Consider the following 26,978-nt stretch of genomic DNA (forward strand, 5'->3'; position numbering starts at 1 on the left):
CCCCTGGGACACCCTGTATACTGCATACATTTTTTCTCTTACGGCAAGAATTTCAATTAATTACAGTCCGCGGTATCCCGTTTCGCAGTAAAGATACTCTCTCGCGTGCATACCTCAAGTAACGTACGAACCGAAAACAAATCAAGACTCACCTATGTAGTCACCTGCGCGAATCGGGCATAACTACATACGCGCGATACCTGAATCGAGATTAAACGTTTCGAGGGATGCGAAATGAAATATTTAGCGATCCACAGGGTCGAAACGAACCCACGCGCGATCGGCGGACCCCTTTGTCGGGCGCGTTATAGACATCGAAACGAACAGGAATGCAGTGTAACCCCTTTTCACCGCGTGTCGTGCACGTTTGGATTATTATAACGTCGAACGCAGCAATGGACTTTTATCTCCCGATCAAACCCTCTCTCCCTAAGTACCACGCGCTCTTTCTCTCTTCCTCTCTCAATTCTCTCTCTCTCTCTCTTTCGTTCACTATTCCAAGCATTTCGCAATGGCACATTCTAAAACTTGCACTTGCCTCAAACAATGATACGAATAAAATCTTTGCCGAACGAATGATCAGCGAATCTTTAGTTGTTCAATTACCTAGTCACCTACTTTAACGCGCGGCCTATTTCGTCTATTAATCCGCGTTATCAACGGTTAATCAACGAAGAAAGCGGCGACTGTATCGCAAAATGACTGCGCATGGGAAATCTGTAAAAGAGGGCGAGGGAAAGGCGGGAGGGGAGATGGAGGAGAGAGAGAAAAAAAAAGATGACGAGTCACTCGCCGGAATGGATTAAGTCGTGCGAATATTGACGCGCGGTGTTGGTTAGATCGATCAGCCGTGTGTTTCGCGGAAAGACGGGCGGGCGGGCGGAAAGACGCGGACGCTGAATGGACCGGATTGAAATGTCGGGCGGCGTGAATGGCGGCTTAAAAGAAATACATTAGCGCAATGTGAAGGGTTACTTGAAAATAAACTGGAATAAGCGAGTGCTGCGCGCGGTTACACTCAAACGCCACCGGTTGATGGTGGTCGGCCGGGCGCATTCGCTCGCTCTCGCCCTTTCGGCGCGGGGTACTCGATCATTCTTTCAATGCAGAAACGACACGCCACCGAGGGTGAGGTGTCGACTTTATGGACAGCCCGAGATTTTCCACGAGGCTCGCCCGACGGTTTTATCCGCGATGGAAAGCGGGAACGATCTCCATTCCAGAACTAACGCGCCCTTTTTTCTTTCCTACGGACGAGAAAAAGCGTATACATTTTTATCGAACAACGTGTATGACGTATTTCCGTGGAAATTACGCGTAGCGAGAGGCGAGACGTGTTATTTTATAAATTATTAAAAAAAGAACAAACAACACAATTAACTTACAAACTGACACAGAGAACTTAATTGTATTGTGCGACTCCGTGATCAAAGCACTGTAGGTCATGCTTGTCATTTGTCGTTTTCTAATTTTACCTATGATTCCAGACACTGATGATTCAACTCGGAATTTTATAACGCGCGTACGTGCTCACTCAAGTCAAAATAATTTTACTGACGATTTCCTGCGTTGACAATGACCTGTGAGTCTGCTGTAACTTATGCTCTGCGAACATCTGTGCACGAGGTAACTTTCACATATGTGCACTCTTGTTACTTGATAAGGAACCTGATACTTGGGTCGAAACGTCATACCAAATGTAACATTTAATTAATTATATCGCCAGTCGGATCAACAAGAAGTCTCATTTCAATTTTATAAATCATATTTCTCGCGCGTAGTGCGTGTAAATAAATTTAAATCGCGTACAACGTACAAATTGTTACTTTTGGTGCTCGACACGAACCGTTTAAGGAACCGACACGCGCCTACGGTAACGATATCTCGTAATCGCGTGCGCCGAATCGCAATGGACATTAGACGAAACAATGGGCGCGATACAACGGCCAAGCAGGTGCGTTATTCGAGCGAATGGGTTTACGACAATTTTATTGTCGGCCCCTGGTGTTCAGCGGTCGTATTTAACGTTTTATCCCGCTGTCTCCGTCTCTCCTTCTCACCCGCCTCTCCCGCGCGTCCCTCCCTCGATTCCCGAGAAGGAGAAAGGGTTAAAATTTTATTTTTCAGCTGCACACATGCGCGTAAAAGGGCTGCGGCGGCGGAGGAGGAGGGCCCCTTCGGATCGTTTCATAAAAGTCGTCTGGCACATTCGTTCTCCTAGATTATTGCCCCGTCCGCGAGTCGGCACCGGGACGCGGGATATATTATTTTATTTATTATTTCACTTTAAGGCCGCGTCGCGCCTCTCTTCTCTCGCTTCGCATCGCCGAGGGATTAAGGCGGACGGGCATAAAGTACGGAAACGCCTCGTTTTGCGTCACCTTGGGATCCCCGCGGATACCCGACGCGCCGACGAGAGCGAGACGCTCCGCTCCTTACGGAGCCGCTCCCGGCCTCCTCGGGAACCGTTCATGCGCGTGGTTTAATTAAGCCAACGTCTACGTATCGTAAAACGCGGGTATACAAAGTTTCGATCGTCGTCTGTGCACGCCGTCGATGCGTGTGTCTGCGAGCGCGTTCGACCGTAAATAATCTTTAACGCGAGCGCACGCGATTGTCCGATATAATTCAAAGAGGCAGATAATTATAGTAGAGGGAAAAACTCGAGAGAGAGAGTGAGAGAGAAAGAGAGAGAGAAAAGACGACGCACATAGGCCGGCGCGTACAATATACAAGTGCATAGATACACGTATAGAAAAGAAACTGTATCGTTACCCGAATATTGCTACAATTTCGTGCGGAAATACTCGGGGCAAGATGAGACGAATCCTCGGAGAGATAAATGCTCGACTCCTCTACGACGCCCGCGTCATCGTGTCGCGCGCGTTATCGCATTAAGTCGGCTCTCGCGCGGGCTTCGTTCAAATTCTTATTCCGCGAGGGGTAACGAGAATCGCGCGCTCCCTCCGTGGGGCGGATGGCGGGCGGGACGACTCTTCGTGAAATTAAGGGAGCCCCGTAACACTCGAAAACGCTGTAGCACGGCGTCTTCCGCATGAGGCGCGCACGGGGGTGAGAGGCTGAACGGCAAGCGCGTCCGCAGCTGCGACATCGCGAAATTACGAGGTGGCGGCGGGACCTCGCCGCGTCGCGCTCCTTAGAGGAAGCGTTGACAAATGACGGAGGCAACTTTTATTATTTTAGATGTCGGCCCATCAGACGCGGGCGGTTACGAGCCTCACGAGCCGCCTCGTGGCGTCGACTGCGATGTGTTTTACATACATTTGAGCGGCCCCCGGGGCGCTACGCACCCCCGTTGACAAATGGCCGTGGAGTTTTATTAGACGAACTTTTTAAGGTACTCTCCCCTCCCGAAGCGCGGACGTGTGGTTACACTAAATAAAGATAAGCCCCGCGCCGAACGCGCCCCCTGCCCCCCCCCCCCGCTCTCCTCCTTCGCGGTTTCCACGCGCGATTTCATTTTCGTCCCCGTGTCGCGCGAGGCCGCCCCGTGCGTTTCGTCGCGAGCTCTCGAACGGATCGACCCATCGTCGTGCCTTATCGCGGCAATCGGCACTTTTGACGCGCAATAAACAAAAAACGTTTCATCCGTTTGTCCCGAGAGGTTTCATAAAACGAGATTATCCCCCTTTCTCTCCAGAGCAAACGCCACGGTCTTGTAAAATCACATTTCACGCCGACGCGCCGAACTACCAGAATAATCCTCCGATTTCTCGCGAGAGAAGGCAAGTCGAATGCACGTTTCGCTCGGGAGCATATTTACGCTGGCGATGACAAATGGTTTTTAGCGGCCGCGATGGGCGGACGGGAGTGAGCGCTGCGAGACACCGGCGCGAGAGAAAGAGACGGAGAAACGGATAGAGAGAACGGGAAGGAGGGACAGAGTGGCAGAGGGCAGAAGAGAGAACTAGAGTGCTTCGCAGATGCGCCGTGACTGATGATCCCTACTTCCAGATGTACTGTATACCCCCGGTACTTTTATCGGCGCTTGTTTGTTCAGCGAGCTCCGAAATACCAGTGGCAACGGCGTGCCGTCGCAGTGGATCACGCGTGGTGTTGTGCGTTGCGTGGAAAAAAAAGAATTAACGAAGAGGAAGAAGAAGAGGAGGACGGAGGAGGAGATAGCGGTGGGAGAGAGGGAAGCGAAAACGAAGCGAGCGACCGCGATTACCGGCGATGAGAGGAGAAAAAATGATAGTTGCATCAACACAGCGCGCCCAGGCGTATATATATTTATGTGTCGCCCGGCGATGTTGGGCTTTCGTCGTGCTCGATGATGGACGTCTATCACGTGAGACAACGTCCGAGGCATTTGCTTCATCATCATCATCATCTCCAGTCCTCCTTCTTTTACCCTTCGAGCACTCTCTGGGAAAAAAAAGACAGGAACCCATTTTGGGGTCCGCAATTAGTAATCGAGTTATTTGGATTGTTCGCAACTCGAATCTTTTACGAATTTTACCCCGCGTAACTAAAAATCGCAATTAGCTATTCTATCTATAGCCAAGATTTTTAAGTAACTAATCCATTCTCTCAATTAGTTCCATCGATACTCGGTAACGCAAAGATAATTTTCACCTAAGAGGCACTAACCGAAATGTTAAGGGGATGCTGGAGTGATTCTGCACTTTCGCACCTTTTGCACTTAAAACTGTCTGTTTCGTGGAAAGATTTATGTAATACACAAATTAAATGGCACGTGTACAGATGATCGAAAGCAGCTTGCTATTCCGGTTAAATTAAAGAACAATATGATATCACTGAAACTATGTTTGTAAGTCTAATAAAAAATAATAGTGAGCAACACATATACTAGATGTACTGTATGTATGTGTTGCTCATTATTATTTCTTATTGGACTTATAAACTTAGTTTCAATGATGCCATATTATTCTTTCATTTGGCCGGAATAGCGAGCTGCTTTCGATCTGTACACGTAAGTCATTTAATTTGTATATTATACAAATGTTTCCGCGAACTGACAGTTTTTAGGTTAGGAAGGTGCAAAAGTGCAGAGTCACTCCAGCATCCCCTAAGTTGCTTAACTACAAAGAAACGGTCAAAATTTTTCCCAGAGTAGAGTCAAGAACAATCGAAATAATCCGATTACTAATTGTGGGCCCCAAATGGGTTGCTGTCTTTTCTTTCCCAGAGCTCCCGCTCTCTTTTTCGTTATCGCGCTCCGTCTGTTAGCCGCTACCGAAAGAGTCTGTCTACACCCATAGAAAAAAATTTCCGAATCCAATGCTATTACACATGAATGTATTATCAAATAGGATCGATATAGCGCCGGACATATTTATTATAGAGAAAGGAACACTTCAATCTTAAATGAAAAATTCTAAAATCTAGAATAAAACGATAGTACACAGTTGACAAATCTGTGTTAAATCTAACAGATATTACAGATATTTTTTCTCTGGGTAACAGAAATCCTTTCTGAGGGTGTAGAGAGGGTTTTTTCCCCCTCTCAGCGGGCGCGAGTTCCCGACGAAAAGATCGCCCGCATCTCGCGGCGAGAGGAAGCGTCTCGCGCACCGGCGCGGAGTTCTGGGCGATCGGGGGGGTTTTTTTCCTGGATATAATCGGCACGTACGCGAGAGTTAACATCGGAAATCAATAGATCCGCGTTCGGATTCTACGTAATAGGGAGCCTGGAGAAACACGAGAGAAAGTCGATCTTTTCAAGCCGCGTGCGCGAACGGCGATGCCCGGCGATTCCAGCCGCGATTCCGACACTGTTTGCTTTGGCTGGCGAGTACTCGCGCAATTTTCTAGCCCGGGGGGAGGCGGGTATCTCGCGAGAGGGGGAGTACAGTACGCGGAATTATCAATTAGCGTACGACGAGCGGCGGCCACTCCGCGTACGCGGCTATGTAAATTGAAGAGGTTACACGGTTTTACATATTTCAACAGATTCATGCGCTGGAGGAGAAGCGCGGAGCAGAGCGAGGCGGGAGGAGAGGCGGAGGCGAAAGAGGAGGAAGCGGAGGAAGCGGAGGAAGAGGAGGAGGACAAGGAGGACGGCGGTGGGGAAAGAGGGGCGACGATGGAGGGCTCGGTGGCCACTCGAAAAGTGCGGGCGAAGCGTTTTGTCGAGTGTTTTATGGAAAGCTTTAGAATTGTAGATTTTCTCTCTCCCATAGCGCCCGGCTGGATTTATGACGGCCGACGTACGCGCAAACGTACGAGCGCGATGTCCCCTACTTGTGCAGCCCGCGCTCTCGCGACAGAAAATATAAAAGGATATTATTTAAATTCTCGAAAAGTCCGCTTTTTGCAGCGACGTAGGCGCCGGCCCCGGAGAGCGCTCTCTCTCCCCGAGAGCGATCGCGATCTCCTCCATCGTCTCGTGGCCGAGGCAGACGGCGGTCAAAGTGTATCCCCGTGCCGGCGATCCTCCGCATAATCGATGTCAAAAACATTTTAGAAGCGTTGATCAATGTGGGGCGCGAGGACATAAGAGAGGGACGACGGCGCCGCAGCAGTCACACGCCAAGTTGCTATTGGATTTCAATTGGAAAACGATTATTCTTGTCGAGTGACCGTGGCTGCCACTTTCGGCTCGTTTGTCACCGAGGCAGAGAACTCCGTTTCTCTTTTCGTCGCGCTGTCACGCGCAGGAAGGGAGGTTTTACACTCTTCGTTCTCCCCCCCCCCCTTTCTCCTCCTCCTCCAGGTCTGCTGTTTTCCTCCTTTTAATTTCAAGACCTTGCAAACCCAAGAGGTAGACTTGAACGCAGCGCGACATCAGAGATTGTCAAAATGCAAGAAGAAACTTGACAGAAATGTTTTACCTGCCAATAGAAGTTACTCCGCGCGTCAACTGGAGTTTAATTTCACGCGGGCCCTTTGGTCGTAAGTCTCCCGCGAGGAATTATTGGGCGCTGGGTCCGGAGATCTCAAAAGAACGCGGCGCGTCGTGCGTTTCGTGCATGCAAAACGCGGCGCGCTGATCAAAGCGCGCGGGGTCGCCCCGAAGGAATGGAGAGCGTGGACGACGAAGGCAGAAGAATCTGATTTCGGGGGCGCAATCGTCGGGAATGCAAAGCACACACGGAGCTATTTGATCTGTATGCATATCGTAACAGCTCTCGCTCTCGCGCTCTCGGGCCAGAGCGCATGCATTGACGGCGACGCACATGCACCGCCGTTTGCGAGAGAGAGGAAGGGGGGGAGTAGAGAGAGAGAGAGAGAGAGGAGAAGAGAGGGTGGCGTAGGTCCGACCCCGCGGGGCCAAGCGCGTATTTACGGAAGGGTCGCTGATAACACGCCGACGATTGTGTCCACACACCTCCACCTCCGTGTCCGATGCCCGGTGTGCGCGCACGCATCACGCACGCACGTAAGGGAACGCGCACACGCGCGGCCGGAAACGCGCGCCCGCGCGGGACGGACACTGCAAATATTAGTTCATTACCAAAAGTGCCAGTGAAACCGAGGCTGCGAATGGGTAGCACCGCGGAACCGCAGGAACGTTCGTCCGCGGTTTATTTAACGACGCCCTTCCGGCCGCTTTTCAATTAACCGCCTACCGCTCCCGCTCGTCCCCGCTGACCGCTCCTCCGGTCGCCACCTCCGCGCTTCGACCTCCTTAATTCCTTATCCGCGCCGTTCTTCAGCGGTATTCGCTCCGAATATCGATTCTTACCCCGATCGGGCGAAAGTTTCCCGCAAATCTGGTGGAACACACGAGGGTCGGGAACCGTGGCGGGATGAAAGCGCGCGGAGGGATACGCGTCTGCCGGAAGTGCAGCGAGGAATCGCATGTCGCGGGGGCATAAATAAGAGTACATCAGCGCGCGTGTAGCCCCTCACTCGGCCGTGTCCGGAGCCCCGCGCTACGTAATATACCGACATGTGCGGCGCCGAAGGGGAACCATTTAATAACAATATATCTTGACCGGCCGCGCGATACCGCGCGAAAAATACGCGTCCGACGGAATGGAAGGTGGCGAGAAAAAAAACGGATAGCTCAACGTCAAAATCACTTGGTTCCTAATTATACAAAGGTTCTAAACGATTGCAGACGGATGTCTTAATTGAATTTTAACTGACGAGGGAAACGACTATCCGGAACTGATTTGATTCTCCTTGAAACGTGTTGTTAGGGACAAAAATCTAAGAGACACGCATCTTTTCATACGCATTTTAAGCGGCAAAACAATTATTCGACAGACCTGTGTCCACGATTGGTCGAAATGTTGTGAAAGCGTAATTAATAAATATGGCCAGCTGAGGTCGATTAAAATTTGAAATTCTAAGAATTTACTTTAGCTTCTTCTTAAGCGGACCAACATTAATGCTAAATTGGCAAAAGTAGAAATTTCCGACACTATATCAGTTTGAAAGTACGAGTAAATTTTGTACTTGCAGTCGATCTCTTTTACTGTCTCAGGTCCTACTATATAATAGAATTAAAGGTTCAACGTAGGGCCGAAATTTCGACCCGGGTAAGGGAACTTGTATTGCATAATGCAAGTGACACTTTTCATAAACCAAACGAACCAATCTATTGTCCGTTTCTTAAGCAAACGCGTGGTCAAACGAGAGTTGAAAATTGGAGAAATGCGTTTCTCAAATTCCGCGAGCCGCAGACTGAACCGCGCGCATCGCCGGGGGTCTCATCTAGGCGGTGCGTTCAGTGGCAAATAAAAAAAAACGACGTAACGACGATCGCAAGCTCGTTAGTCAGCGCTGCCGATGCCGCGACACGAATAGCGCCCGTCTCGCTGAGAAAATATCCGACGAAAGACGGCGGCTTAACGAGACGAGAGCGGCGAGTGGGAAAAAATACCGAGGAGAACTAAGGAGGATGACAATTTCACGGTACATTAGTGTCCGGTAGGAGTATCCGGGGGACATGTTTGCGGACGGCGCGACTATAATTATGTTTTTAATTAATCATCATTTTGTCGGGGCACCGACGAGGCCGACAACGACGACGTGGACGCGGACGCGTTGAAGTCGCCAACGTCGCTCGCGTCCCAAAGTTTGCTCGGTTTGGCTCGTTACCGGCCGATGACGTACGTTCTAATAATGCACGTTGGCGCAACATGACACCTCCCCGTCTCTTTCTCTCCACCGGATGATTCCCTTCGATCCCGTAATACCCCGTCGTCGGTTCCACCATCCCCCCGTGCAACGCGCGGTGCTGCGCTCGCACCAAAGCCGCGTGCCTTCTCATCGCTTGTATCTTCAACGTAAATGACCCCTCCCGCCTCTCCCCCGCAAAAAAAAAAGCTATCGCTGCCCAAGAAAGATTGTATCGTAATATTATTCCGCGAAAAATAATCTGCCTCTATTATTTATTGCATCCATCAAAATTCCTTTACTTTCTAGCAAAATGCCGCATAATATTAGCAAAGTATTTGCATATAAAAGTGACTCGTTGTCGTCGGCGTTCACCGAGCGTTGAGGGATTAATTATCATTTCGGACAAACGATGTCACGGCACTTTCTGCAACGTCCGGTCGATAAATAATTTAGTCGAGTTAATAAAATAAATGTCACTCAGCCCCTCTCCCGGGCGCTATCCTGTCCTCTCCGCGCTTTTTCCCCTCGGGAGCGGCCTGTCGTTTTTCCTTAAGAAGGCGCGACTACCTCGACTTCCACTCGCCCGGCCGAGAAGTTTACGAGTCGGAAGATTTACCGTTGATGTAACAAGCGCGTTAGCCCCTTCTTTCCAACTCGCGTTGTCTCCCGTCCCCCTTTCTCGAGCTCGAGCGCTACCGGGATCCGCTTTTATATCACTTTTCATTACTCGCGTGTGCCCGTTAATCCGTCCCATGCAGCTTTACTCTCCCGATCGACTTTTACGATTCTTTTCGTGCCGCGTCGCGATCAATCGGGCATCGTCCCGTGGAGGGATGATCGATCCACTATCATCGCTCAGAGGACGCGCGGAGGGGCCTCCCTCACGACCGTTCGGTCACGACAGGATCATGACGTAACTCGATCGTCCCCGCGTCCTTAGAGCGCGCCATCGTCGATAAGCGGCCGATAATCGGTTCGCAGAAGGGTCCGTCGATTGATCAAGTTCGCCGAACGCGAGCTAACCGGGGCGGCTGTCGCGAATCGATTGTTTTGCGGCTGACCGTCCGTCCGATTTCCGTGCGGGATCTCCCTTCGAATCACGCGAGCCACGACGGCGCTACGAGACGCGTCGCGCAAAAAATCGCCGGGCTAATTGTCGTCTGTTGCTGGGATTAGATCACAGGAACGTCAGATATAATCGATCGACGAAGAGCGATCGAAGGTGACCAGGCGAGGAATATATAAGCGATCGGATTTTGTACCTGCTCGACACGAACGAGGCCTCGGCCCCGCTCTCGTGAAATTAAGGCGACCCTACAGCCCGATCGAGCATCCTCCCCCCTCATGTCCCGTCCCTCTCTTTCTCCCCGATGCCCACGAGGTGCAGATCGCGTTTCTTTAAATATCTGAGTAATCGTCCAGTCAATCGCGCCCGCACACCCGCAATTACACGCGAAAATTATGTCGGGAAATTACTGGGCATGCTGGAAGAATCGGAGAACGATACGGCGGAACAGCGCGCCGGAGAGGAGACGGAAGAACGAGAGTGATAGCGTGACTAACGCGCGCTTTGTCAGCGCCGAGATAATCGCATAGCGATTCTCGCGCATAATTTACTTTACTTGGGCGCAATTTGCCATCTTGCCCGGATAAAGTCCTCCACCTATGCGTGCATATTGAGACGCGAGAACGACCCCCGCCGTCGGCGGACGGTGATCCTGATGATCCGCACACGCGCTCGCGGATTATTCATAAGAGAGAGAAAGAGAGAGAGATGGTATAATCGGCAGAGCAATCATCATGCTAATGCAACGTAATAACACGGCGTACACTGACAAAAAACTTTTTTAAACTAAGTACAATAGATTTACTTAAAATTATTTTTTTTTATTGAAGTAAATATTTATTCTATTTAAATGAAAATATCGAATTTCAAGTAAATCCATGTGTTGTATTAAGTACATTAATTCAAATTATTAGGTTTTCTATATTCAAATAAAGATTTCACGAGATATAAAATATTATACTATTTATTAAATGAAATAATTGTTTTTGTTAAATAAGAAGTGCGATTTTCTTCGCAGTGAAAATTACGTCTTAATAAACATTTTATAGAATTAAAATAAAATTTTTTTTAATAAAAAATTATCTATTCTTTGATATCTGATCAATACTTGAATTAAAGCAATGCATGTTTTAATTTGTTCAGTATTTTTTTAATTTAAGTTAAGTTATTAGGAGTCACCTAATGAATAAGTTTCTTGAGTAAAGTAATATTTTTTGGATGAAGATATTATTTTTATCAGTGTAACAACTAATCGCGACAGTCAGGCGCAACAGCGAGGGATGGAATAAATTAAAAGATGTAAATATAATGATATGTAGTTCTTTAAAACGACCTACACTGGCCAATGGTTATAAACCACTGGCGATATTAAATCTATTTGTGAGATATAAATGTATATATAAAACTGCCGGGGTGGGAGAAACAATCGGAGATGACCTTCGGTAGCGCGAATTTGCATTCGATGCACACGCGATTAAGCGGACAAGGCGGAAAACGTCGCGTCGCGTAATTATGGGGATTCTCGCGGCGGCAAGCTGACAGCTCCAAGCCCGGACCGGTTGCCGCGTAAACGGTATTAATCACAATGCGCGTATTTGCCCGCACGTCGCGTCGCTGCCGTACGTGTGCCGTTCGTGTAGCGATAGGTTACTCCGTAGGTGTTTGCGCCGGTGCGCCTGTCCGTGCGCTGACAGTTCGTTTGAACGCAATTAGCGTGCCGCTCGCGATGGTAAGAGAGCGAGAGAACGGCTCTCGGCTATCGTCCGCGCGATCGCCGAGAGTCGAATTAACCATTTCGCCGCGCGACGAGATGGACGAGGCCCGGGGCCGATCGTTTGACAGCCGGGACCGATTTTGCGCCGGGATTATTTTTTCGACCCGCGCTTATCCGCGGTTACGCGATAAACGCCCGTTCCTGCGTGATTCGCGCGAAATATTCCATTATCAAGTTCCTTATTGGCGAATTACTTGTAGGTAATAGTTTGCCGCACTGTAATACAACGGTTAGCCGCCCGAGTCGAAATTTTGATACTATTTTGACACTTTTAATTTGCACCTACTTAGCTGATCTATACACCTACACGGACTAGCAATAACCTACTTTGATGACGTTATATTTTTTACTCCTCCCTTGAATCTTTAATTCTAAGAATTTATTTTAGCTTCTACTTAAAAGGACCTACTTTAATGCTAAATTGGCAAAAGTAGAACTTTTCCGACACCACCAGTTTGAAAGGAGTAAATGTTTACTCGCAGTTCGATCTCTTTTACCGTCTTAGATCTTACTATACATATAATAGAATTAAAGGTTCAACGTATAGGGCCAAAATTTCGACTCGGACGGACACGATAAACCAGAATGCTAGTAGATGATGATGCATGAAACTCGCCGCGCTCGTACGTGCGTAGTTAAATTTGAAAAAAAAGCAATGAAATTGTACGTTACTCGGAAGAGATGCTAGTTAATATCAATTTCACGTTCTATGGAGATTCAAGTATTTACTCATGGTCTTTTTATTAATCAGATCAGATAAGACGTTAACGAGCGCATCGAACTGAGACGAATCGTTCATATTAAGCTAAGTGTTGTACTAAATGAGTAGGATAATCTCGATCGTGCCGTTCCCGAGATACGACTCGACGGCGACGTCGGCGGTAATCACGCGCGGTTATCAAAGCGGCAAGAAGTGAAATATCTTACGACGCGTTTCGACGTGTCCGTCGTTTTACGTCCGTCGTCGGTGTACTTCTTTGTGGACGCGGTCTCGGCAGCCACGAAACCATGACCGTAAATGTAAATGGGCGACGTCATCTCGCGCTGGCGCGGCGCAGGAGGGATAAGACGGACAGGAGGAGGAGGAGGAAGCGAGAGGCGCAGACCCCAAGCGTGGCGGAACGAGAGGGAGAGAGAAAGGAAGGAGAAAGAGTCGATCGTAACGATGAGGCTCAACTTTATGAATATTATTTTCCAGCAGATGTCCTGGACGATAGGACGTCGTCGCCGTCGTCGCCGTAATTAATGACGTCGCGGGTGCGACGGGGAGGGTGGGCCCCAAGTTAGGTCGAAGAGAGACGGCGAGCGGGGGACAAGGTGCGGAGCGGGAACAGCAGAGAGAAAGGGGGGGGGGACGGGTACGGAGACGCGGAGGCAGGCAACGCGTAAGGGGATGCCTGACGATAAGGAACCCGTAGGAAGGCAGCGAGAAACTGATGGCGGATGGTAGTTGGACGGCGACAGACAATGCGCCTGAATTATGCCGGAATGACTGGGTAGTTTTAAAGCCAGGAAGCCGACATTAGCGCATTGATACCGAACATTCTGACTGCGGGGAACCATTAATATTACTTACTTCATAACGCGCGAGCCGCCGCCGCCGCCGCCGCCGCAGCGCGCCGAGGGTCGGACGGGAGCGCGATGGAAGCCGCGCGTCTCTCGCAACTCCGCCTTCATCCGCTCGTAACGACTGCTTATCCGCTAGTCATACATACCCGAAATTCGATTCTATAGATATCACTCGCGACGAAAATGATCGATGGGCGCAATTGTGACGGTGTAAAAGTGCAATTGAATCAGGTAGAACAGAAAGGGTACGTACTTGAGGGGAAAAAAGTTTTATAAGCAGTATGAATATTTCAATTTTTACGTTACTTTGCGCCGAAGAGAGCGGACACTCCTTCAAGTTTACATTGAAACTTTTTTTATAGTTTGGTTTTACGCTAGCGCGGGCTTGAAATTTTACGCACGCACCCTTCCTGTTCCAGCCGGCTCAATTGTGCAGCTGTTACACCTTTCCATCGAGTGCGCAAAATAAAGTGGTCGGGTGTCCAAATCACCAACGTGGACCGTCCAAACGGACTCACCGCGCCGTGGGATTAATGAGATTTAATTGACTGAACTGGTGGATAGACTCAAGAGGAAATCGGAGTTTTCCTCCGAGCGAGTAGATCAAATGGATTAGCGGGAACAAATCGTCGGGATTAAAAGCCGACGTTGGGGGTGAGACAGGGCGAGACAAACGGCAGAAGGAGCAGCGCAGTCTTCGGTCGCAGGCTGCGTTCTGCGAACGTTGTAAAATCAAAAGGACAAACAATTAATAAAGCCGGCGCCGTCGATTAATCAGAATTTAACTCGCAGTTAAATACTCGAGAATCGCCCTCGGCTGCGCGGCTGCTGGCGCGTATCTCGAGGGAACGAACGAACGCGCGGGCCACGCAGGATAAACAAAGGTTTACATCAGTGTCAGTCGCAACAAGTCCGAATTCGTCTAGGGTTCTCGCCATGAATATTCACGGTGCGCTCGCCGGTCCGCCGCCCTTCCACAGCAAACCACCCCCGTCGCTCTCGCTACTCCGGTCCGTTTCCCGGCCCCTCCTGCCCCCCTACCCCTCGACCCGCTGCCAGCATCCACATCCGCTCCCCGTGGCCTCGTGCCCATTTACCACCCCCTGCGATATCCATCGAACGGCCACCAGTCAAAGGCTGAAATCACAATACGCGTTTGTCCGGTTGACGAAGTCGACGGTGGGGTCGACGGTAAAGCAAATAGAACGAGAGAGAGAAAGAGAAAGGGCGGCGCACAGGCGGCGGGTGAGCGCGTGCGGGGGCCGAGTGAGTGGTTGGCGGCGGGGGCTCGACCAGTGGTCATTGCCTTTGAATTGGAAATTACGTTTCGAACGGCCAAGTGTCGATTTTCACCCCCCCGTATTAACGACTCTCCGCCAGACTCGCCGTGGAGGCGCGAGGACCCGCACCATCCTCCCGCACCTACCGCCTCCTCGAGGTGAAACGAGGCGAGGCTGAAACACAAGATTTTCGAGCTGTTTGACGCACCCTTTTCGGGTCTCGCGACCTTTCGCTTCCGCGGATGCACGTGACAACGGGCTCGGAGGAGAAAAAGAGAGCGATAATGAAGCGGAGCCTGCTACTTCGCACCCTCTCCGCCGAGATCGACGAGGGGGGGGTGTGGGTGCAAAGCCCCTTTCCCAAATCAACCCTTTCGGAGCAGCGATGGCTCCGCAGGCGCGAGTATTTCGCAGGCACTCGAATGATTTAATCCCCGAATGATGGACGGGCACGTCGTGACGATGATCTGCGTGCCGTGAAGTGACAAGTGGTTAGGATCACGCGGAAACCTCGGTGGCTCGCTCTCCGGCCGCGGTGGCGGCGGCGGCGGCGGCGGCGGCTGTGTTGGTGTCGGACGAAACGGAGGCCGCCGGTCGGTCGGACGGATTTTGCGGCGGATAGGAGAGGGATAGGACCCACGGTGCGTACGGAGAGCAGAGGGGTTACGAGCTCTCGCACCATACAAATCATGTCGGCATTACTACGTCAGGCCTGGACTCAACTTGTCGCGCGGCCGGAAACTCGATACCGCTTCCCCGGTAATACTGATTTATCGGAAGTGCAGCGGGCGGCCTAGGCCGCTGGCGTCATCGAGCCTGCCGTTCGCGTTGCGTTCTGTATTTTTGCTGCCATGCCGTGATGCAGCGCGATTTTTCCGGCTAATCGGGAATTACGGGGTTCACGGGTGAACGGCGCTGCGCGAGTCCCCCCCTCCCTCCCGCCCTCGCTCGGGCGTTATCACTCGCGCCGTCGAAAATTTCTACGCGACAACGCGATGACCGCGGACCCACGGTCCGGCACGATTGTCATTTTTCTCCCCACCATGTATTTTTCGTTTCTCTTTAATACGGTTTTGGATGTCCTACCTTTCGAGGTGTTTGACAATATCTTCGTAGGCAGCTCGGCAGTTTTCCCAAACCGTCCCGGACCTGTGGAGCACAAAACAAAAGGCGGTTACGACACGGACAAAATGGAAAAGAAAGCTGAAAACCTCGGGCGGAACGGCGATCAAACCGAAAGGGAAACGAAAGGAGAAACGCGTCGTCCCGCGATCGTGGTAGAAGTCGCATAATCGCGAGGCGTCCTCCTTGCGGGAGGACACGCCTGATTAAGAGTCCTTGTTCCGTACCGTCTCGTCTCTCGGTTCACGACGCGATTCCGACCGTTGCCGAACGCACCGGGAATGAAGGGCCTTTGATGTCGCTGATTAAAAAAGAGATGTCAGCGCGGCAGGAGCGGAGTTAATTTGCGACCTAGGATCGGGCCGGTCGCGAGGGTATAAAAAAAGGAACGGATAAGTTAATCGGGGGGGGGGGGGGGAACGGGATCTTCGTTTGCGGAATATAAAAATGAAACGGAAATCAGACGGCATCGACCGCGAAGTTTTGAAAATGCCTACCCGAGTACAGCGCCCTGAAGAAGAGAAGCCCCGGGACCTAGTGTCAATACGCCTGACACAGTTTCCACGGGCCTACGTTGATAATTCGCTGTATTTGCACGCGGGGCAACGGATGTCGAAAAGGGGGGAAAAACGAGGAAGAGAAACGAACAGCGGAGGAAAGCCGTACGTGTCGTCCGTAGAAACTGGTCGGAGAGGTCACGCAGGGTGACGAAAGGTCGGGGCGGGGAAGTTGGACGAAGGGAAGACGGAGATACGGCAAGTTAGGGGGTGGCGACAAGGCAGGACAGGGCTGAGGAGGGGAAGGTGGGAGACGGCGGGTGGACGCGGTGACGGTGGTGGCGTCGGTGTCCCAGGATGGGGTTGCGTTGAATTAATCATATTCCGGTGTTTGTCGTGGCGCCCCCAGACGTAATCCGTCTTACCTCCCGATCTCTCTCGCTCGCTCGCTCCTCCGCCGCGATAGATTTGCATTTTAATTAAAAGCAAAGCGCTGAAATCATAATGCGAAACGTGCGGCGCCGCCTTCGCCGTGTCATTATACACGCCCGCGTGTGTGCGTGTACGCGCGCGTCCGCTAGCGCACACGCACGTGTTCTCCCGCGCGTTGCTACACTCGCTCACGGACACGCGCGCTGCGTCGCGTCGTTACGAAAGATTGAGACGCGTGAAAAATCCGAAGCGCCGGCTCCGCGTTAAGGAATCTCGCCCAGCGCCGTTGTCTCGAGTGTATATCCGAAAAATGTGAGCGAGATTTAGTCAAGGAACAAAAAGAGTGTCTCTTTAATCTTGCGCGTTCGCTTGCTTCTTTCGTATCTCTGTCTTCAGCGTTATTTCGAGCCGACGGCGCGACGAGAAATCATTCATTCTTCGGCGCTCGATCGCAAAACCGAGCGAAATGAAGAAATGCCTCGATGGTCGAACTGGCGAGACGTCCGCCTAGAGAGTAGAAGAAGTCCAGATCCAAACCCTGGCTGAGGTAATATTTTTCGCGATAAACATTCTGTATTAAAACACTGGCCGGTTAACGTCGACTAAAAAGCTTGCTTATTGAAATGACGAAATGATCAAATCCCTCTATCTGCCGGCAAATCCCGATTTTCCGGGCGCGCGCCGCCTAAAGTGAACGGCTCGAGCAAAGGGGTAACGGTTAGTAGGATGGGGCTAATTACACAGAGCGGATGTAATCGAAAATTAAGGCGAGTCTCCGTATCCTCGAAAGCTCCGGCCGGCTACGGGAGCGTATCGCGGCAAGCGGGAATGTACTGAGAGCATCTATTAGAAACGCGTTAACAAATGCCGGGATTAGCCACCCGTCTACCCCCTCGAGCAAGGACGAGGCTGCGCTGCTCCTTTGCTGCTCCTTTCTCTTTCTCTCTCTCTCTCTCTCTCTCTGTCTCCCCCCACCTCCGTCTCTTTCTCTTCCTCCTGTTTCTCCTCGCTTCTTCGCGGCTCTGCACGAAGCCGAATAAGCCGCGATATTCGTCTTGGGACTGCGCGTAACGCGGCAAGGATTTGCCGCGCCAAGGAGGCCTTGGCGTCTTCAACGATGGCCTAACGCCACAAGAGGGTAGACCTAAGCGCTAGCCAGAAATCTCAAGGTCGAGCCGAATCATGAATAATAACGTCGTACGAGACGCGCTTCGAGACAACGCGATAGATTTCCCCGTTTTCGTAGTATGCAAAATTAAATAATCTCTCATTATTATATTATATAATCGGACTGCTTCACGTCATCAGTTAAAATTCAATAAATTCACCAAACACTCGCTTGATCGTACATCCGGGAAACAAGATTAATCATCGACGCGTTAGTGAAACGTAATCCAAGCCGAGTAAACGACGGGCGTCTCAGGAAGCGAAATCGAAGGAAGACACGTAGACAAAAGAAAGAGGGGCCTAGGGTAACGAGGCAAGAGGTGTAAGAAGGAGGAAGAGATCAAGCGGTGTCAAGACCCCTCGGATTTCCACGGCTTCGCCGTCTCTTCCAATCCTCTTAAGGTCGTATTCTTTTGGCCTCGCCGGCCAGAGATCGCCGTGAGGCAGAACAGATAAATCCAATTTCCGAATGAGCCGTCGATTAGCGCGGAAGCAGATGCAAAATCGAACAACTCGAAGCCGTGACTTTTCTGAGAAGCACCGAACGAGAATCTCGCTCTTCGTCGACTCGCCGTGCCTCTCCTCGCGTCTCTATTTCCCCCATCTCGTCCGGCACGACTTGTCCCCGGCTCGTAAACCTCGGGGAGGAAGTTAATGAAAATGTTTCCCGCTGCGAGGAAGCGCAGCTTCCGGAATGTCGTCGCTCGCTCGCTCGTTCGCTCGCGAGGAAGCGACCGCTTGCGGTCTCTCGTCGCTCCTGGCACGGCGAGATGAACCGAGAAAAGGTAGAAGGGAGGGACTCACCTCGCGAGGGCTTCCATGTTGGTCATATTCGGGTTGACCTTGAGACCCTGCTCGACCCGAGCCTGTGCCTGCGCTTGCAGGTGATGCGGCAGACTGGCCGGTGACAGGATGGCGGTGTGTCCTGCACCTGGGTGCCCGCCGAGCTGCATGAACTGCATGTGGCTCAGGTGCGTGGGAGGGTGATTGTATCCATTTGCCAGAAGCGGTGATTTCTCCATCCTTGGTACGTCTGCAAGCAGAATGTATATTCGCGTTTAAAATCCCGTTACCGTATATAATTTCAGCAACGTACGCAACTTGATGTATTATAACCCCCCTAGCCCTCCCGCGAAGAAACTGCGTAAATTCAATTATCGATCATCCTCCGCCTTCCGTGGCTGCGGCAACGGCCGGGAGGAAACGGGAAGAAGGCCCGTGAGACGAGAGAGAGAGAGCCGAAGACTGGCTGGGGAAGGGAGAAGAGAGCCGGCCGTGTATCCGGATTTCACCGGAATCGGGTGAAACGTGTAGCTCCTGGCGAGCCAAGGATAAAGAGCGCTTTTGCGGGCTTGATGGATCGCCGTGCCGCTTAACCAAATATCAATCACAACAGGCGGCGGCGCGTAGCCTCTGCATATAATCTGCGCGTTGATTCGCGCCGTCCGCCGCTAGACCCGTGTGTTTGCGCGACGCCTTAGCTAGCCACCGTGATGGATACGCTCGCGAATCCGTGGGGCCTCGGGTAGACCGCCGACCTGGGGTTTCATCGCCTGACTGTATCGATGCCTCTCCCTCCCTCCCTCTCACTCTCTCTCTCTTCCTCCCACCGTGTCGAGCTTCCCATATATTCGATATCGTGTGGTAGCGCGCCTGTATTATTCTTCGTGGTCTCCCCGTCACCCCTCAATTTTTCAAGACGAGCGCGACCGATTCCGTTCCTTTCTCTCTCTCTCTCTTTCTCTCGTTAGCCGGCAACGTGGCGCGATAATGTATGCGCGGTCACGGTTTTTGATCGATGCGTACCTTCGGCGCGTGTCTACGCGTCGCGGGGAAAACCTCGTGAGAAGTACGACGCGCGGCGCCGATATCGATACTCCTCGAGTATCGTGTCGACGTCTTTACGCGATCTCATGCACCTGAGTGTCGTAGTAGTAGATTCACACTCCGGCGTCTAACAATCACGTTATGCGCCTGCCCACGGCGTTCTCCGCGAGTGAATGCACACACCCATTTAAAACATGTCGAGGTCGTTCCTTCCTTCGCTCGGGCGAGGATGAAATCTCGAATTCTTTCTTAAGTGGCCTCGGGTAAACTCGCCGGTCTCGGAGGGCTCACGGCGCGCGTTCTCTATCGCGATTTATTACATCTTTCTCGGAACCGTCATCCGCGCCGACCTATGAAATATTGGATAAACTATACTGTTGTCATTGCCGACCTGACCGGCGCGTACTTTCGGGGCCCGGATCGTGCACGAGAGAGTGGAAGGTGAACGCGGAGAGGGAGCAGCGGGTAGGGATGTGGAATGAGTGGTGCCTATTCATTACAAATTATCTAAATGGCAGTGATTTCGGCGGACCGGCTGGCCGTTTGACGAGTAAGTGGCGGGTTCGCCGGTCCCAGTGACTGTCATTCCGTGCCGGCCGCGGGCCAATTGGCAGCCGACGGCCGGCGGGCGGCCGAATCGTCCGACAACCACTGCGAGACCCGGCCCATGACCGGCCCTAAAATTGGACTTATTACAACTTATAGAGCGCGATTTGAACGCTCCGCTCAATAACATACATTATCCCCAATCCATATGATTTAATGAAATCCCTCTAAACTCGCCACTTAGCCTCAGTACCTTCTCGCGCAGCGCCCCCTTTTTGTATACGTGCCCTCGCGCAGACCGGCCCCGCGTATATGCGCGAAAGAGAGGCAGGGCGAGACCGAGAAACGGAGAGCGCAAAAGCGAGAGAGACGGGCGAAGAGAGAGGGCACGCCGGGGCACGTTCCGATCATTGTGGATACCTAAAACGCACGTTTCGCGATTTTATAGCCCCGACAATACGTATTTACCGACCGCAATGCATGCGGCACTCCGCGACCGATGAAGACGTTTCCGAGGTCCTTGGCGCGTGACGCTACTACGCACAACTATCGCCCGTCTCCCTCGGAAAGAAAAGGAAAGAGGGATGCGAAAAACGAAAACGGGCACATCTTCCTTCTTTTTTTTCTTTCTTTCAAACGAATGTCGAATTATCCGGTTTAATTCACCCCGAAGCTCGAAGTAAGCGAGTACCCGCGAGCGAGCGGGCGAGTGGACATGCGACGCGCAATTATACGTCGAGAATCGACACCGCGTTGCGCCTGGCAAAAAACGGACACCTCTCGAGAAGACATCGGGCAAAGGGCCCGAAAGAAGGGGGCCGCTCCGAGCGGCTCAATCACCCTTCGGTCGCCCGGGACCCTAAAGCCAAATGCGAAAGACGATAAAACACAATTTGAGCTAAAGACTGCACTCCTATAACCTCCCGTCCCATGCCCCCGCGCAGACGATGAGCGACCCCCCCCCCCTCCCTTCTCGTCACCTCCCCCGGCCCTTCCCCTCTCGGAGCTGATGAGGTGACAACCCATAATTATACAGACCGCTTTCTGTCTGGGGCTGACTGCGGTGGCATGCAGAGGAGAGGCCTCCATCATCCTCCTCCGTTCTCCTTCGCTCTCGCCCCGCCGTCGCCTCATCTCTCTTACCTCCCACCCCCATTTCCTTTTCTCCATTCTTCTCCGTCTCTTTTCCGTTCCTCTCCCTCCTCATCTGCGTCTCCTCCTTTCGCGGTTCTTCTCCATTTTCTTCTTCTTCTTCTGTTTCTTATTCTCAAGTTGGTCCAGGAGGTTCCGGGCCTCAACCGCCCTGACGCTTAATAGTGATACGTACGTTTTCTTCACGTAAGGAAGAGTCGAAGGTGGAGCGAGTCGAAGCGAAATGACGGAGAGGGAGGAGGCAGACTGACCGGAGTAGTCGCTTCCACCCGTGCCGTGCCGTCCCGTGCCCGTAGGAGAAGAATAACTTCTGCTACTTCTTTCCTGGTGTTAATTACAAAACGCGAGAATAAATTGCCGGACTAAATGAGTGCCCGGTATCTCTCGTCGGTCTCGTCACGTCTCTTCGCTCGTCCTACAACTCGCCGCCGCCACGACGGCCGGATGAATGAAGGCTGAACCACACACGTACGCACAACAAATGGAATTTGTTCGGCATCGTAATCGACTGTTTCTTATTTTAATAATTGCTACGAGAATCGCTTATATACGTGTAATTTCAAGACGTATTTCGTACAAAGAATGTAATATACAGTGACAGATCAATATTAATATTGAGCCACAATTTACCATTCGTCCGATATAAATTCGTCGAGCGGAAACAAAATTTGTACGAATTTTTATCTACAGGAATAACTGGTTCAAGAGAAGAGTGCAGCCAGTTTCGTGTTTGATCTTCGAAAATATTTTCCCCCGAGGCTTGCGCGTCGCAGGATTTCGACTCGCCGTTGCGGTTCTTTTCGTCTTTCAAGTGAAGGACCGCGCGCTTCTTTCGGTCGGCCAACTACCGGCGAACAGAGGGCCATGTGAAATTATTCGGAAGATATGCCCTTTGTGCCCGCTTTCTCCTCTCCGTCCCCGGTCCCGTCGTCATTGTTCTTACCAAACGACCAAGTCCACGCTCGTCCTGCTCCATCATAAGCACGTTTATATACTTGTACGGGCGTGTTTGTGCTCAGGCACGTATACGTTTACCCTTGACACCGACTCCCCCGAAACCCTTGGATTTAACCCTCCAACACCGACCCTTCGGCTACGGCCGATGACATCGCGACTCATCGAGTACCACTGGCACTGCTCTCTTCCGCGTCCGTTCCACGTTCCGATCGGCGGGTCGCAAATACCGACTCTCGATTTCTCATTCCACCGAGACGGTGCGTAAACGACCGCGACATTTTATCTAGACGCGGGAATCTAGGCCGGATTGAGGATAAAACGAGGTGTAACGGGGAGAAGCGCGATCGCCGTGGCGTGTGCAGCGGAATAACCAATATTGTTCCCCATGCAGGCGTGTATTGGTACATAAACACAAGACGGGAAACACAGTTTCGCGCAGGAGGAATCCGGTTTTTCAAGTAATCGAGAGCCGAAGCGACCAACCAGCCAGCCAGCCAGCGAGCCAGCCAGCCAGCTTACCAGGCGAACATCTCAGGCCAGCAAGTAGGCAGGCGGGCAGCCATCGAGATAGCTTCCAACGTCTGTCGAGTCTGGAAGAAACAGAGGAGAGAGTGGATGCCATGGGTATCCACACCTCCTTGCTCCTCCTCCGCTCCGCCGTACTCCTCTTTCCTCGTTTTCCTTCCTACTTAATCGATCGATCAGACAACACGGGACGTATTGAGATGCAGGCATCCCGCGACCGATGAGGTCTATGTCTTACCAGTAGACAATTATAGCTGGGACAACCCACGAATAATGCTCGTGCAACAATTTTTACGGTAAATTAATAATACTGATATTAGTCAATGCATGTACGCGTAACGTATTGTTGTACAGAAAAGTACTTGGCTCTTCCCGTGCGCCTCTCTCACTATTTCCTACAGTTGTTCCCCCGCGCCGTGGCGAACGACGCGAGAGTATTGAGACATAGGCATCTTACAGCCGATAAGTAGAAGCTACGGAGAGGGTTACGAAGCGAGACAGAAAGCAGAGGCAGAGGAAGCAACCAATCTTGTTCGCGGTGCACCAGCGGTAACGTACGAGAGAAACGGCCAGGACTTTTCCTTTTCGAGACTACACCGAATCCTCGGAATCCTTCCTCTTCCTTGGACCTCCCTCTCCCTTCTGCCTTCTCGTCCACGCCGGCAGAGTTTACTTCTACTTTTTCCCACTCCTCTCGCACGCAGCAGTCCAGTATTTGTTCTTCCAGCGTCTCTTCTTCGCTACGAGAGAGAATCATCCAAGGGCAGTAAACCCTTTGATATATAGTCGAAGGTTTTTAGAGTTCTGTCAGCCACGCCCACAATCAGCCTTAGTATTATTTACACTCCTCGTGCTTCGTAGACGATCGTCTCTCTCGTAGGTCCCGTCCTTTTCTCTCTTTCTGTATGCCTCTCTCCCCTCTTCTCTCGCACTCTCTCCTTTTTCACCTCCTTGTTCTCTCCCTCCCCGCCCTCGACGTCCAAGTCAAAGCTAACGTCATCTCTGCCCTCCCCTCCCACCGTCTTCGTCTTGATCACCGGCCTTTCGTCCGGTAAACTTTTTAACGGTTTCCTCGACGTATCCTGTCGCTTTGTCTTCGGGCACTCTGCATAATATAACAGTGCCAACCCGGAGGCCGTTGGGGATCTTGAATCTTCTTTTGTCCCTATCCTATCTACTCCCTTGTCCCCCCCCCCGCCCTTTTCTCCGCGATCTTCTTTTGCCTCGTTTATCTTCCCCTCCGGGAGGGAGGGCCGAGCCCTCCGATGAGCGTACTCCGAATTTATAAAATTAGGTACGATCGCGGCTGCGTCTCTCGCGAAATTATCTATCCCCGACGACCTCTTACACCGTTCTCTCCCGATCGTACCCGCGGGGCCAGATTTCGGGTTTCGCTCGGCGTTTTAAAAGCGCGCCTCGCGAAAAAAAAAAGGGAGATCGACCAGCCGAATATAAATCGACGCATATTTTATTCGAAATTTATCGGCCCGGAGAAACCGCCTGAAATTTCAGCGATCCGACTATTGACGCCGGCCGAGCGCCGCGCCGATTGATTTCGTCCGGTTGTCGACATTTACCGCCGTCGTTCTCCATGGTGCGCTCGAGGCGCGATCGCACTCGTTCGCACGCGAGGCACAATCGTCCCGATCGATTCCGTTTCTTTCGAGAGATAAGGGACGGGGTCCGTTGAAAGGCGCGCGAGACGTCAGACGACGGAGACAAACGGGCGAAACATTACGTTTCGAAATCGCCCCGGCCGTCACGAAAAATCGTATCCGCGCCTAATCTCGAAGGTAAATCTCTCCCGCGGGCTAATCAAAACCGAGGATCAAACTCGGGGCCCGTGTTCCCGAACCATCTGCCCCTGCTGCCCGCCGGCCAGCGTTGCAATAGTCCGGCCCGGCTATCCGCGTGGCGAACGCTCGTTCGGTCCCACCGGGGTCGATACTTTTCATGGTGATCTCGCAACATCGCTTAATCCTCTACATAAACATTGTATTGTATTTCCTACGGGGGATGCTCCCATTATATCATATTTTGTTATTAATATTTTCTGACTGGATGGACCCACAAGCTGGTACGGGCCACTTTTGTGCATCGACGAGCGTAAAGAGAGGGAGCGAGAGAGAGAGCGAGAGCGGGACGGAGAGAACGATGGTGCCGGAGAAACAGAGAGCGAACGGTACCGGTTTTCTCGATCGTACGATACCCGCCAGGTATTTTCATTATTCGTGATCTAGTCCAGAAAATATCATCGAACTTGTACAAACGGAACAATCACATTGTTTCTTTGCGGCTCTTAATTGTATTTTTTTTTTACATTATTTACTTTGTTTACTTAATAGTAAGTTGATTACATTATATGTAGCATTTCATTAAATGTAGCGTATAAAACAATTCGATTTCGTTCATCGACTTAAGTATCGTGAATTTGCTGACGACAACGATTCCATCTGAACGAAAACCGTGTTACACGTCCGGAAAGAAGCCGGCGCGCAGTGCAGGTGGAAAACCGGTATGGAAATTCGCGCATAAAAATTATTTGGCTATCTACATCTTGCTTGGACCTAATAAGCTTCTCGCTTCTTGCTTGATTTATAATGGCCCTGATGTAACTCCATTTGTTTATTACATTGCGTTTCGCGCGACGTGTAACGTGAGATTTTTCATTAATAACGGGATTGTTCCGCATCAATGATTGCGTCGATAAAAATTCACTCTCGGAAGCCAAAGAGATCCGTCACGATCGTTACGGGCGGCTACAGCCCAGCAACATTACAGAATTGCGTAGTCGCAGTAAAGCCACGAACACTCGTCAAGTTTTTACGGTGGCCGAGGTTTATGTCCTTTGACATGCGCCACGTGAGTCCAATTGTTGCGCGTTTTAAAGCCGCGCGCCGTCGTCCTGGCCGCGTTCATCCGCGCGCGTACCAGTCCGCGGGCGGCGTTATTTATCATTTTATGCGATTATTAAAGCAAAGATTAAGCCGCGCCGTTAAAGCGGCGCAACGTGCGCGCGGACGATGCTCGGGCGTAGGAAGCCGGGCTCGCGGACCCGCGCCGGGGCCGCGGCGCGCACGCCTCTCGCAAGGAGGCGTTGTAAAATTCGCCACCACTTCCAGGCACGGGAGAGGCCGCGGCTAATTTGCGAGGACGGCTGTTTTCACGCGCGTAGCACCGGTCGCCGGTGCACAAACGAGCCCATCATTTTTTGATCGCCCTCGAAAGACATTCGCCCCCGCCGTCCGGCCGACCTTTTACGGCCGGAAAACAACGGCCGGTGTCGATTTCCATTTGCCCGCTCCGTTATTTTTCTGTTAGCCCACCCACAATCCCGCGGTTACCTCCGGCCGGCCCTCGCTTTTTATTTCCCGCGTCGCGCGCGCGTTTGTTGGTCACGAGGGCCGCGCGTACGAATTACACAGAAATATTCGCGCGCGGACAAAGCGGCCGGCTCGTTGATTCGCAAGTTAATTGAGCGGCGCGGCACACTCGTCGGGCCACTAACGAGTAAATTGTTGACTACCACCGCTGCCACCACTACCACCACCGCCGCCGCCACCCACCACCATCGCCATCGCCATTACGCCACCGGGCCGGCGCGGCGCGGCGCGGCGGCGAGGCCGCGCGCGGAGGGGCGGAAATTGTACAGATTTTTGAGCCAATTAGTCGCGGTTTTAATCGCAGGAAATTGCCGTCACTTTGCCCAAAAAGCGTTTCACTTTCGCCGATCTCCTCTGTCGGTGTCGGACCCTGCGGTTTCGAGCACGCGCGATCGATGTAACGTACACCCCGCTGTCCCGTACGCGAATCGCATTAAAAACACGTAGATTAACGCTTTCCAGAAAACATCGCGCTGTACCAGTGTGAAGGAAGCAAACAACTTTCTAGTCCGCGAAATGCGAAGGAGAGGATTCCTTAGATCGCGAAAGCTACTCGAGACTCGATAAATCGGCGATCGTGCGCGGCGATAACTTAAGATGCATATAATTTCGCGGGATATACAC

General features: G+C 51.6%; 1 protein-coding gene across 2 annotated transcripts in view; it reads right to left on the minus strand.

The window, feature by feature from the left end:
- LOC105564256 (dachshund homolog 2-like) overlaps window positions 1-26,978 on the minus strand; it is a 57,048-nt gene that overhangs the window by 22,493 nt on the left and 7,577 nt on the right. For both annotated transcript variants that reach the window (XR_001009103.1, XM_012016498.1), the window contains exons 2-3: window positions 18,769-18,997; window positions 15,833-15,895 (exon numbers count right to left, since the gene is read on the minus strand). Coding sequence is in view for 1 of the 2 variants with exons in the window: in XM_012016498.1 (XP_011871888.1) it covers window positions 15,833-15,895; window positions 18,769-18,997 (292 nt within the window). In the remaining variant the exon portion in view is untranslated. The remainder of the gene's footprint in view (window positions 1-15,832; window positions 15,896-18,768; window positions 18,998-26,978) is intronic.

This window comes from Vollenhovia emeryi, unplaced genomic scaffold (assembly GCF_000949405.1).
Source record: "Vollenhovia emeryi isolate VEMERY1.0 unplaced genomic scaffold, V.emery_V1.0 DF939167.1, whole genome shotgun sequence".
NCBI classification, from domain to species: Eukaryota; Metazoa; Arthropoda; class Insecta; order Hymenoptera; family Formicidae; genus Vollenhovia; species Vollenhovia emeryi.